We start from the raw sequence: 13911 nt of genomic DNA on the forward strand, positions 1-13911 counted from the left end.
TGGTGTAGATAGGGAAAACCTCAGCTCAGTAGTTTTGCCAGAATTTGATTTTAGATTGCTGAAGATATTCTGTAAATGTCAGTACTTTAAATGACCTGAAATTAAAATATATAGCATGTATAGAGATCTACAAAAACACACTGATCACCACCATCGTAATCTTTACCAAATGTCTGTACAGCTAATTAACATTCTCCTTGGCATGCTGGTCCCTACATATATTCCATTGTGGGTACACGTGTGTTCCATGTGCCTGAGATTAGAGAATTCTTGCAAGTAGTGTCCGTTGGTTTGCATCTACACCTTTGCTCTCCTATGCTCTGCGCCAAGGGTATAAAGGACAGAGCGGATTAACTGCTCTTCACTTCCTTCTCACCGCCGTATGGCCTGAGTTGGAATCTCCAGTGTGCAGAGTCTTTCCTCTTTCCTTTGTTGTCTTCAAATCTGTAAATATTTCAAAGTTTTATACAGATATTTTTACCTTAGCGTGGTTAGTGTTCATCATTTTAATAGTATACTTGGTAATAGGAAGAATCCACACCCAGGGAACTCCCTATCTTCCCCAATACAGGATTTAGAAGATTATGCCCAGGATTACCAAGTTTAAGAATTCCAGAGGGGTAGCCGTGTTAGTCTGTTTTTAGCAAAACAGCGGGAGTCCTGTGGCACCTTAAAGACTAACAAATTTATTTCGGCATAAGCTTTCGTGGGCAGAAACCCACTTCGTCAGATGCTCCAGGTTTAAGAAGTTGTCTCCTGCCCCCATTCCTTCTTAGTCAGCTACAACCACCAGCACTGTCTTCACTGCCTTGGAGAAGCTCAGATCGCCACTAAGTGCAATATCTGTCGCTCAATTCCAACCCAGACCTGCTAGGTTTAAGAACTCCAGTTTTAGAAGCACCTCATGGAGAAAGCAATGAGGCTTCTGTTGGACCAGGCTGGGGAAACACTATCCCGTACATTAGCCAGAGTCATCGAGGAGGGTACCGCCTGGCATGAGGTCTGAAGCAGCAAAGTCAGGGGCCCTTCATCTGGGTTCCACCATGAGCGCAACAGTTACCCTCATAAGAACAAGAGCAGATCCCACTCTGTGTCCTTTCCAAAGAGGAGGCTCCCTCACCGACACTCTTCAAGTCAGGTGAGACCTCACACCCTCATTCCAAGGATCTAGACCATCCTTAGCCTCAGGGTCATGATAAAAAGATACACAGGAGCAAGGCTTCTCTGATACCACACTCCACACCAGCAAGGACGCTATCTGCGGTAACATCAAGGTCAAAGGATGAGATTCACGAGTACTGGTGAAGAGAACCCAACAGGAGTCTCAATCACTGCTGGCACCACCAGAATCCCATATGGATCCACCATCCAAGTACCTACCCTCATTGACTCCGATGAATCAGGCAAATAACACCATTCCAGTATATACCACTCCAGAGGACATTTTGTGTTCTCTTCAATCCATGTTCTCCCCTGTTGTCAGGACCAATCCTCACTAGGGAAATTGTAACCTCATCAGGAGACATGGGTTCTGGGAGAAGAAGTCCATCCCCCATCTTGTCAATTACCAATGGCTTTGCATAAACTGTACCAACAGCATGCCAGTTAAACTGGATCCAACCTTTTCAGAGTCGAGGGAACCACATGTACCAGGGAACCCATCATCATTTCCACCAAGGGAGATTAGGCCAGACAGGAGATCGAGATCTTATTTCCAGGCTTATCCTCTCAGGCCAGGACATATCCCTCAGGAACGGTGATACTCCATGTCTTGGGACCCCAACACCCCACTTTAGACCCCTCATACTAGTCCTATTGAGGCCCATGGGACCTGTACACGTGACACTCAGGGTCTGAGTAATCAAGTAGGGACTCATGTTGTCCCTCCTTCCAAGAGGACAATCAGAACTTCCTCCTGAGCTCATAGAAAAGGAAGAGTATAAGCCAGATCCAGTGGCTCTGCCGGTACCAACAAGGGGATGAGATGGTCACTCCAGCTTCATTGTCTCCTCTGGATGAGGAGCAATTCCAGGAGCTGCTACGTAAGATGGTGGAAGAGCTCCAGATCGCCTAGCCTAGGACACAGAACATAGGCTCCTCAGCATCCAGCAACCCATGGGACCCAGCCAGATAGCACTCTCGGTGAATAAAGCCATACTGGAACCAGCAAGGACTGTATGGCATACACCAGCAACTAGTTCCCCAATCTCCAGGAGGGCAGATTACTTGGTCTCAGCAAGGGGAGCAGAGTTTTTATTTTCCCACCCTCTACCTATCTCCCTAGTTGTTCAGGCTGCCACAGAAAGATCCAGGCAGCAATGCCCAAGAGCTACCCCCACTGATAAGGAGGCCAAACACCTGGACCTGCTGGGGAGGAAGGTTTTTATGTCTACTAGCCTCAAGTTTAGAATATTAAACTGTCAAGTGCTATTAGTGAAGGACAATTGTCTGAATTATTGTGAGTTCCTAGATTTCAAGGACAAATCACCCCAACAGGACAGAGTTTTTATTTGCAAACTAAAATTCTGCATGGTTACACTGGCATGGGTATTATCATCCCTGGAAAAGGACATATAGTTCACAGCTCTTGATATGAAAGATGTGTACTTCCACGTGGACATTCACCCTTCCTACACAAGATTCCTCAGATATGTGATGGATCCCGCCCACTATCAAGACAGGGTACTTCTCTTCAGTCCAGCAACAGCACTCATGGTCCTAACAAAAAAAGTTTCCAGTGGTAGCAGCACAACTCAAATGGTTCTGCTCCACCATCTGCCCATATTTAGACGACTGGTTTCTCACTGGCAGGACATGCCTGGAAGTCCTGACATCAACCACATCACTGCTCCAACTCCTAACATCCCTGGCAATCTGTGTGAACATGGAAAAGTGTAACCTGACTCCAATGCAGACTATAGAATTTATAGGAGCAACTTTAGACTCATGAAGGGCCAGGGCATATCTTCCAGTAGACAGATTACTCTCCTGGGTCATATGGTGTCATGTAGTTACATAACGCCGTTGGCCCGACTCCACTTCCATTGCCTACAGGCTTGGCTTCGAACAGTTTATACAGCAAGCAAACACAGCATGAACACCATGGTGACTGCATCAAGGTGAGGGCCTCAGTGACTTGGTGGAAAGATCCTGGACAAGTGTGTGTGGGTGTTCCTTTCCTATCCCACACACCTGACAAAACAATAATTACAGATGCCTCCCTGTTCGGTTGGGGGGAAGAGGGGGAGCTCACATGGATGCCCTGGGAAAAAAGAATGCACACAAATCTTCTGGAACTCAGAGCAGTCCAAGAAGTCTGCGAAGCATTCTTGACATTCATCCAATCTCATCATATTCTCATAATGTCAGACAATGTAATAATTGTGGTCTACATAAACAAGTGGGGGAGAAGCAAGAACCATTCCCCTTTGTATGGAAGCAGTCAACTTATGGAATTGGTGTATCAAGAATTATATCACCCTGTCAGCAGTGTACCTTCCAGAAACCCCGAATTTGCTGGCAGAGAGCCTCAGCAGGCACTTCGCCATCAATCACGAATGGGAGTTGCACGAGTTAGTGGTGAACAGCCTCTTAACTCAGTGGGGAGCCCTGACCTGTGACCTGTTTACCTCCCAGGCAAACAGGAAGTGCAACGTATACTGCACCAGGGGAGTTCCAGACCACTCTCTCACTCCCTTGGACAAGCTTATTGAAGTATGCCCTTCCTCCGATCCTACTACTCTGGATTCTTTGGAAAATTTAACAGGACAAAGCACGAATAATCCTCATCGCACCCAAATGGCCCAGACAGTTCTGGGTTCCAGGTCTCCTAGAAATGTTGATCCTTCTGCCTATCAGACTCAAGAGAATAGCAGGGTCAGGATCCCAATCTGGATGCTTTTCATCTCATGGCCTGGTATTTGGGTGGGCATTAGATGTAGAATGTTCCTGTTCCAAAGCAGTGCAAGCCATTCTTAATTGCAGAAAGGATTCCACAAAGAAATGTTTTCTAGCTAAGTGGAACTGTTTCTCTTTCTGGGCCCAGCAGCATAATAGATCTCCAGAGACAGCAAGTATTTCTGGTATCTTGGATTACCTCCTTAAGATGGTGGGTCCTCCCCTTAATTCTCTATGGGTTCAACTGGTGACCATCAGCACATGTCACGCACCAACAGATGGCTACTCTTGTCTTTACTCCCCCTGCCCCATCTAAGTTCTTGAAAGATTTACTTGGAACCTTTCCACTGATACTGAAACCAATTAATTGAGGACTTTCCGCACTCACTAACCCTTCACACATACAGTGCTTCATCTCTCAATGGCAAGGTCTACACTACGAGCTAGAGGTGTGATTCCCCTGCTCGCCTACACATCCTTCCACTAGCTCTTATAGACTCTAAGGTCAGGAGGGACCAATATGATCATCTAGTTTGATCTCCTGCACAATGCAGGCCACAGAACCTCACCCACCCACTCCTGTAATAAACCTCCAACGTATGACTGAGTTATTAAATTCCTCAAATCATGGTTTAAAGACTTTAAGGTACAGAGAATCCACCAGCAAATGAGCCATGCCCCATGCTACAGAAGAAGGTGAAAAACCCTCAGAGCCTTTGCCAATTTGCTCTGGGGGAAAATTCCTTCCCGACCCCAAATATGGTGATCAGTTAAACCCTGAGCATGTGGGCAAAACTCACCAGCCAGACACCCAAGAAAGAATTCTCTGTAATAATTCAGAAACCATCCCATCTAACATCTCTTCAAAGCCATTGGCATATCTACCACCTGTAGTCAAAGATCAGTCAATTGAGAAACTGCCCCATCATACCCTCCCCTCCATAAATTTATCAAGCTCAGTTTTGAAGCCAGCTAGGTTTTTTTTTTAAGCCAATTAGGTTTTTTGCCCCCACTGCTCCCCTTGGAAGGCTATTCCAGAATTTCACTCCTCTGTGGTTAGAAACCTGCATCTAATTTCAAGTCTAAACTTCCTGAAGGCCAGTTTATATCCATTAGTTCTTGTGTCCACATTGGTGCTGAATTTAAATAACTCCTCTCCGTCCCTGGTATTTATCCCTCTGATGTATTTATTGAGAGCAATCACATCTGCCCTCAACCTTTTGGTTAGGCTAAACAAGCCAAGTTCTTTGAGTCTCCTCTCATAAGGCAGGTTTTCCATTCCGTGGATCATCCTAGTGGCCCTTCTCTGCACCTGTTCCAGTTTGAATTCATCTTTCTTAAACATGGGGGACCAGAACTGCACACAGTATTGAGCTAGGATGAGTATAAACAGCAGCACAGCTATGGTAACATGTTTAGCAGCAGCAGAGGCACAGCTGAGCCGTACCAAGTGTATACCCACTGGTTTCAGGTGGGTTTGCACTTGGTATGACTCAATCAGGCCTTCACTGCTGCTGCCCATGCTACTGCAGCTATGCTGCTATTTATAGTTGCACTTGCTGAATGAGAGCTAGTGCGAGGTCTGTGTGCATGATCAGGGGACTCACACCTCTTGGCCAGAGAAGGTTGCCTGCCTCATTGCTATCACCTTGCCCAAACGGGTGGGTGAACTTGGTGCCCTAATGGCAGATCCACCATACAAAATATTCCATGAAGACAAAATCTTGCTACGACTACACCCGAAGTTCATCCTTAAAGTAGTTTTGGAGTTTCACATTAATCAAACTATCTACTTACCTAATTTTCTTCCTGAAGCCCCATCCTTCCAGCAAAAAGAAGATACTTCATTCCCTCGGTATAAGATGAGCATTTACCTGAAGAGAACGATCAGAAAATCACCTAGACTGCTCGTTGCCATAACTCAATGAGTCCGCTATTTCCTCCCAGACCAACTCTAAATGGATCTCTGGTTTTATCCTACTTGGTGATCAGCTGGAAAATCGACTGCCCCCACCCACAGTGAGGACTCACTCTATGAGGGTGCAGGCAGCTTCAGTAGCATCACTCCAGGAGGTAGCCCTGCTTGATATTTGGAAGGCAGCAACATGGAGTTCCATCCACACGGCATTATGCCTTGGTCCAAGCCTCCTCCACAGACACCTCCTTTGGACAGTGGTTCTGCAAGGAGCCACACCACCTGCACCCTCCACCTCTCTGAGTACTGCTCGCCAGTCACACACAGTGGAATATACATAGGGATTAGCCCTTGAAGAGGAAAGAGAGGTTATTTTTCTTATTATAACTAGAGTTCTTTGAGATGTGTGGTCCCTGTCTTATTCTACTACCTGCCCTTCTTCCCCTCTGCTTTGGATCATATCTGATTAGCAGTAAGAGAAGGAACTGGAGAGGTATCGGTCTGCCTTTCCCCTGATACCTTTGGCATGGAGCATGAGGAGAACTGGGGTGCAGGCATGGACCAACGGACACTACTTGTAAGAATCATGAATATCACTACAACCCAAATGCTTTTTCAACTGAGGCATTGCGTTAAATAATGAAATATTTTTAGGATCATTTTGGCGCAAAAATGTCAAAACTGAATGCAGTGGGGGCATCAGCAAAATGCTACATCTGTGCATGCATACAGCAATTTGCACTTACAGATCAGGCTACTGTGAACTGAAACTCCTGATAACATGTAAATGTGGGTTTCTGATGTGCAGTTAATGGGACCTGCTGAAAATGTGGATCTAGCGCTAGCATTCTGAGCCATTCAGTTAATGAGATGACTTTTCAAATAGTGAAAATGTAATAGAGGGTGAGTCTTCATTGCTGAATGTTAGTGAGGTCCTGATACAATGCCCATTGACTTCAGTGAGCAGTAGATCAGAACCTGAAGCGCAATCTTGGATGAACTTGTGGTTAAGGTATAGGATTGGAACTCAGGATACCTGGATTCTGTTCCTAGCTCTGCCTTAAGCTTCCAGTGTGAAGTTGGGAAAGTCACTGAACCTCTCTGTGCCTTTCTATTCCCATCTCTAAAATGGGTGTCATGATATATACTTGTTTCACAAGGGTCTTATGAAGATTAATTAATATTTGGAAAGCTGTTTGAGATCCTCAAGGGGAAGGTGCTGGAAAAATGCAAAGTGTACTTGTAATCTGTCAATATTTAAACATGTTAGTGCAAATACATCAATGTGCTTTGGACAATTAGGATTTTATGATGCTGCTTACAACCGTGGAGCTTTTTATAACATGGTTTGTGCATTTCGCTATTGAACAAGAGTGTTTGCTGACTAACCAGTCCAATTCTGTAGTGACTGAATGCTCTCCTGACTCTCAGCATTTTTTTTTCCTGTTTAGTTTTTCAATCAAATGATATCCAGGGTTTAGCCTGGTTTAGAGACACTTTAGCCTTGCAAATGAAATAACGAGGGCCTCTGGTCGTTATCATTAGAAAATCGGCTGTGATGGGATCATTGGATCAGCTGCCAAAGAGGATCGCTGTGGAATCTGCAACGGAGACGGCAAAACTTGTAAAGTGGTGAAAGGAGACTTCAACCACACCAAGGGGATGGGTGAGTAACATTCAGCAAAAGCATTCTGCCTTCAACTTAACCGCTTGGCCTCTAGGAGTTAGAAAGTTAGTGATACCACTTGGCCTTTAAAAGTAGTTGAGTCACACAATGTGGCACCTGATCAAATAGCAATTGTACATTTAAAAAAAAAAGATTTAAAATTCATGTTTTTAGAGGTTGATAAAGCGGGAGTGTTATGGCTGTCCAGGAGAATCTGCTCTTGCTGACTCCCATGTAAATTGAAGGTGAGAATTGCTCCAGTGTTTACAGTGGAATTACTCTAATTTACACTGCTGGGAAAAAATCCAAGGGAAAATTAGAGTAATTCTACTGTAAGCATTGGAGCTATTCTCATCCCCAACTTAAATTGGTATTAGCGAGAGCAGAATCTCACCCGCTGCGAAAATATCTGAGACTGAATCTGTGAATAGAGGAACAAGAATAAGATGACCAAATCTTTAGTTATTATCTGCTGCTAATCCTATCACTCAGTTTTTTCAGAATAATTGTTTAACCTATAAGAGTTCCTATGAGGGTCCAATCCTGTGAGGTGCTGAGTCCCTCTTGGGAAGGGGAGTTGAAGATGCTCAGAGCTTCACAGGATCAGGCCCATTGTCGCTGTATAACACTTTTTGCCATTCAGTTTCCTTAACCATGTTCCAGTTTTATTAAAGAACTGGTTCAAAGATGGAGTTCCATCCTCAGCTTCTTCCAGAAATCAGCCATCGCCTCCTTACTGAACTCAAAGAAAGTCACACTGTGCAGTTCATGTTGAATGTTATAGGTACTTTTGATGTAAAATGAGAGAGGAAAAAATCATGATAATCATAATGTCTCCTGCTGTTGGAGGGGCTGCTGGTTTCAGCATTGACTGAGATCTCCTGTGTACGTTCCAGATGACTCGTGTAATGCTCAGGATATATCCGCTTCAGTTATACCAAGGGGCCTACTCTCTAAGTATTTATACTAACTTCATGCCAGCAATATGGTAGCATTGGAACAAGACTGTTTTCAGTCAGGCTCAAGCCATCCCCTCTGGTTTTGCACACCCATCATGTGTACAACCCTGTTTTTGAATTAGCTCTTGTTCCTTAGTCACTGCTCCACACTTATGAGAGATTTGTTGCCATTCATCCTTATCAAAGTGACGGGGAAATTAGGCTTAGGGCTCTGAGGCCATTCGGGGGGGGGGAAGGAAGCATTTAGGAAAAATAACCTATATTTAAATGACTGTTGCCATTTCCACATGGAGGGACGCAAAAGAAAAGCATAAGAACATCAGAATGGCCAGACTGGGTCAGACCAATGGTCCATTTTAGCCTAGTGTCCTGTCTTCTGACAGTGGCCAATGCCAGGTGCTTCAGAGGGGATGAATAGAACAGGTAATCATCAAGTGATCCATCCCGTCGGCCATTCCCAGCCTTCGGCAAACAGCAACCCTGCCTATCCTGGCTAATAGCCATTGATGGACCTATCCTATATGAACTTACCTCGTTCTTTTTTTAACCCTGTTATAATCTTGGCCTTCACAACATCCTCTGCAAGGAGTTCCACAGATTCACTGTGCATTTTATGAAGAAACACTTCCTTTTGTTCATTTTAAACCTGCTGCCTAATAATTTCATTTGGTGACCCCTAGTTTTTGTGTTATGAGAAGAAGTAAATAACATTTCCTTATTTTCTCTCTGCATACCAATCATGATTTTATAGACCTCTATCATATCCCCCCTTAGGTGTCTCTTTTCCAAGCTGAAAAGTCCCAGCCTCATTAATCTCTCCTCATATGGAAGCTTTCGACATGTGCTGTTTGGGAAGCAAGTTGAGCAAAACAGTTAAAGATGTCCTTGAAGCATATGCTTGAGTTCCATTGAATTCACTGTTAAAGTTAAGCGTGTGCTCAACTGCTTTGCTAAATCAAGGCCTCAAAGCTGATTCTCTGATTCTCTTCTTTTCTAACTTCTACTACTTCCTTCCCATACTTTATCTGAGAAGCCAGTTAAGATCTATCACCACTTCTGAGGTGCAGCCGTGCAGGTGGAATTGGCAAGCTCCAATACCACTTCCCGGAGTTCATGTGTGCACTTGCATTGTCAGGCTGATCTGTTGTATGATTTCCGGCTTGTGGTTTTTACAGCTCTGACTGTTGTGTTCCATTCAGTTTCCAGCTGTGAATAATGAGAAGTTTGCATCTTGGTTGTGCAAGACTAATGAAAAGATTTGCCTTGGTTAACTTTGTTGGCATGCACTTGTGCTTTGAGAATAGGGCTCTGAGAGCATGTCACAAAATACTGCATGCAACTTCTGCAATTAAAAAGGAACAGCATTGGTATAATTGTGCCATACCTCCTATGTCTGTATTGGAAAAGTATGTTACATCACTAAAACTATAGCCGATGCCAGTGCTGAAACCACTGCTCCATCTTCTACAACAGTTCCTGTATTATTCTCTGAAGCTCAACAAATGTACTTGGGAAAACTATTCTCTATTTCTGTAGTAGCACTGCTAGCTGGAAATAATCGTATCTCATAGATGTTTTTTAAGGGAAACCTATCCTTTGTTATTTACGGATCAAAATCACCATGAAACGTCATGCAGCAAAAAGACTTGACCCATATAGATGACAAACTTCTCAGTCCCTGCCAGAAATTGAAAGTGGTATACACCTGTTTTCAGTTAGGTGGACTGCTCTCAATACGTGCAGTGACTGTTCTCCATGGGAGATCTCTAGGAACTGAACATTCTCTGCTGGTTAACCTGTTGTCAACCAGATGAGTACAGCTGGGATTCACCCATTTCTGGAGACACTAGGTAATCAAAATAGGATGACAGGGCAGATGTAACAGTACCCAGACAGTATGTTGATCATTAATATTACAATGTACAAGCATTTATTGCACCCTCATTCTTTACTGAATATTTTGAGCAGATGAGAGAGAGAAGCATCAATCATATCTAAAATATTGCTTCACCAGTGGTTATAGCCATTCAGCGTACTTCTTTATTTGCCCATCTTACATAGTTGTATAAATAAGGATTTTTTTCTAGCCGTTATACTGTGTCCTGACCCATAGACTAGCTACTCTTTTTTTCTGAAAAATAGTAGATTAAAATATTATCTGAAAAATAACCAGAAATAATGAGATCTGTGTTGGGGCAAATACATATCTTCCAGGTTGGAAATCATATTTGTTTGTATCTTTTAAACTATTTCTTACCTGTGTTACTGGTTACAGCTCAGACTGTTAAAATTCAAAGAATGTTCAAAATTGTAAACGTTTTACTATTTATGCTCTCTCTGTTTTTACATTTCTTTCAGTTTATACAGTGAAATTAGACATGTTGGTTTCACTTATGGGTCTTCTTCGAGTGCTTTCTCAATCAATTCCATGTCAGGTCTGTGTGCACCACGTGCACCGGTGCCAGAGATTTTTCCCTCAGTGGTATCCATAGGGCTGACTCTAGCACCCTCTGGGGCTTCAATGTATTATCTCAACAAGCAATGGGGAGCATGGTCCTCAGCCCTCTGCCAAGAGGCCTTCTGACTATGGGACTTCTGTATGGGTCATGCTATCCACCTAGAGGCCATACACTTCTCAGGGGTCAGGAATACATTGACAGATCACCTCAGCAGGTCCTTCTCCTCTCACCATGAGTGGTTCCACATCCAGAGATTGCCAAGATCATCTTCCAGAGGTGGGGGACTCTCCAAGTGGACCTCTTCGCTACCAGACAGAACAGAAAGTGTCATCGCTTCTGTTCTCTGCAAGGGTTCGACAATGGCTCACTTCCTGATGCCTTTCACCTACCATGGTCGGGGGATCCGATGAATGCCTTCCAACCAATTCCCCTCATTCACAAGGTCCTCATAAAGCTCAAGAGGGACTGATCGCGAGTCATCTTGATATCTCCGGCATGGGCTTGCCAGCTCTGATTCGGCATGTTGCTATACTTATCAGTGATCCCCCTTGGGCCCTCCTGAATGACTGGACCTGATATCATAAGACCACAGTCGACTACTACATCTGAACCTAGTCTTCCTGCACCTGATGGCGTGGATGATGCATGGCTAAGCTTTGAGGAACGGGCCTGCTCCGCCCAAGTCCAACAGGTCCTGCTAGGAAGCAGAAAACCCTCCGCCAGAGCCTCATACCTGGCCAAGTGGAAACATTTCATCTGCTGGGCATCTGAACAGAATCTTTCCCCAGCTAAGTCACCTGTTCAACCTATTTTGGAATATCTGCTCCACTTAAAACATCAAGGTGTGGCATTATTATCAATTAAGGTACACCTGGCAGCCATATCGGCCTTTCATCCCCCTATTCAGGGCAGATCAGTCTTCTCACATGAGATGACAGCCAGATTCCTTGAGGGTCTGGAGAGGCTCTTCCCACCAGTACGAGACCTGATTCCTCTTTGGGATCTCTACCTGGTCCTGTCAAAGCTCACTGTGCCTCTCTTTGAGCCCTTAGGGTCTTGCTGTCTTCTACACCTGTCATGGAAAGTCATTTTCTTGGTGGGCGATTCCTTCAGCAAGGCAAGTCAAGGCCCTGACTTCTGAACCCCCTTACATGGTGTTCTACAAGGGTAGGGTCCAGCTGCGCCCTCACTCGACCTTTCTGCCAAAGGTTATATCGCAGTTTCGTGTCAACCAGGCTATTTTCTTGCCAATCTTCTTCCCAAAGCCCCACAGCTCTAGTGAGAAAAGGTGTCTCCATATGCTAGATTTCGGACGAGCTCTGGCTCTCTGCATTGTCAGGACTAAGCCTTTCCGCAGGTCCACACAATTGTTCATTGCGATTGCCGAATGGATGAAAGGACTGCTGGTATCATCCCAGAGGATTTCATCCTGGATCGCTGCCTGCATCCGAGCCTGCTACGAGCAGGTGAAGGTCACACCTCCGGCTTTACTGATGGCTTATTCTACAAGAACACAAGTGGTGGTAGCAGCAGTTTTCCTAGCTCAGGTCCCAATACAGGCCATCTGCAGAGCCATGATATGGTCATCTCTCCATGCCTTCACATCCCATTATGCCATTACTCAACAGGGCCAGGACGATGTGGGCTTTGGCAGAGCGGTATTAAAATTGGCACGTCCATGAACTCCTGACCCACCTCCAGAGGCACTGCTTATGAGTCACCTGATGTGGAATGGACATGAGGCAAGCACTCGAAGAAGAAAGCACAGTTATTGACCTTTTGTAACTGTTGTTCTTCGAGATGCATTGCTTATGTCCATTCTATGACCCACCCTCCTTCCCCTGTGTCTGAGTTCCAGCAAGAAGGAACTGGTGGGACGGCGGCACCCCTTATACCGCAAAAGCAACGAGAGTTCTATAGCACCTTAAAGATTAACAAATTTCAGAGGCTACCCCTCTGGAACTTTACCCCTTATACTGGCGCATATGCGCGCAACCCCAGAGGGTGTTAGAACTGACCCACAGAGGGAAAAATCTCCAGCACCAGTGCATGTGGTGTGCATGCACCCGACATGGAATGGACATGAGCAACACATTTCAAAGAACAAGACTTACGAAAGGTCAGTAACCCATTCTTGCCAGACCCTGGTCCTGCGTACATTTTATGCCCTGTGAGTTAATCTGTGGGACTTCTCATGTGTGTAAGTGTTTTGCAGGATCGGGACATTAGTCAGTTTCACATTCTGTGTCCCGTGCACGAGCACAAAGCTGCAGTGTTCATCTTGCAAACACCACAAGGGAATATGTATTTGTTTAAGAGAAATATGTGAATTTTCTTTTAAAAATCGGCTATTTAAGAAATGTTTAAAAACCAACATTTTACAAAACCTAAATTTTGTGCTGAATGTGACTAAACAGCATGAGTGAGAGTAGCAGAATCAGGGCCTGGATATTGAAATCTTTACCAAAGTGAGTGCCGAAATCCCCATTGACTTGCTTTGATTAGGGTGAAGCCCAAAAGACCCTGTGTTAAGTGTGCTGATTTATGATTTCAGAAGAGAATAGCCGTGAAATGCCAAGACGTTGATTGTTAAGAAGTGGTATCAGTTTGAGAATTGCACCTACCACGTGTGGGCCAGATCCTGCAGCTGCTGTGCACGTGGGACTCCGCTGACTGCAGGATCAGCCCCTGTATGTCCTGTGATTGCAAACCATGCTGTCGAGCTCTATTAACCGGACTAAACCCATGCCAACTCCTTTCTGTTTCTCAGTAACCAATAGTCATTGTAAGAAGGTTTCCACGTGTGTGATGGCCAAGGCAAAGGCTGTTCCCAAGTGTTTCTCGTGTAAGATGCCTGAATGCTGTGTGTGGTGTCATTGGGTAGCCGTTGTTTGGTGTTGGTTTCCTGTCCTCTTCCTCCTCCTCCTGGTTGGATTGCGTGGGGAGACTGCATCGAATAAAAAGCCATAGATAAACTTTAAAGCCTTCTACGTTCAGCATTACTAGCCTGAATTG

At 44.7% G+C, this 13911-nt stretch overlaps 1 protein-coding gene across 4 annotated transcripts in view; it reads left to right on the top strand.

Moving 5' to 3' along the window:
• ADAMTS17 (ADAM metallopeptidase with thrombospondin type 1 motif 17) overlaps positions 1-13911 on the top strand; it is a 251693-nt gene that overhangs the window by 156534 nt on the left and 81248 nt on the right. For 3 of the 4 annotated variants that reach the window (XM_067555596.1, XM_067555598.1, XM_067555599.1), the window contains 2 exons: positions 7358-7478; positions 13667-13741. In XM_067555596.1, the coding sequence (XP_067411697.1) occupies positions 7358-7478; positions 13667-13741 (196 nt within the window). The remainder of the gene's footprint in view (positions 1-7357; positions 7479-13666; positions 13742-13911) is intronic. The other variant, XM_067555597.1, reaches the window with a different exon arrangement.

This window comes from Emydura macquarii, unplaced genomic scaffold (assembly GCF_026122565.2).
Source record: "Emydura macquarii macquarii isolate MOO-44397 ecotype Brisbane River unplaced genomic scaffold, CSIRO-AGI_Emac_v2 contig_1644, whole genome shotgun sequence".
Lineage (NCBI taxonomy): Eukaryota > Metazoa > Chordata > Testudines > Chelidae > Emydura > Emydura macquarii.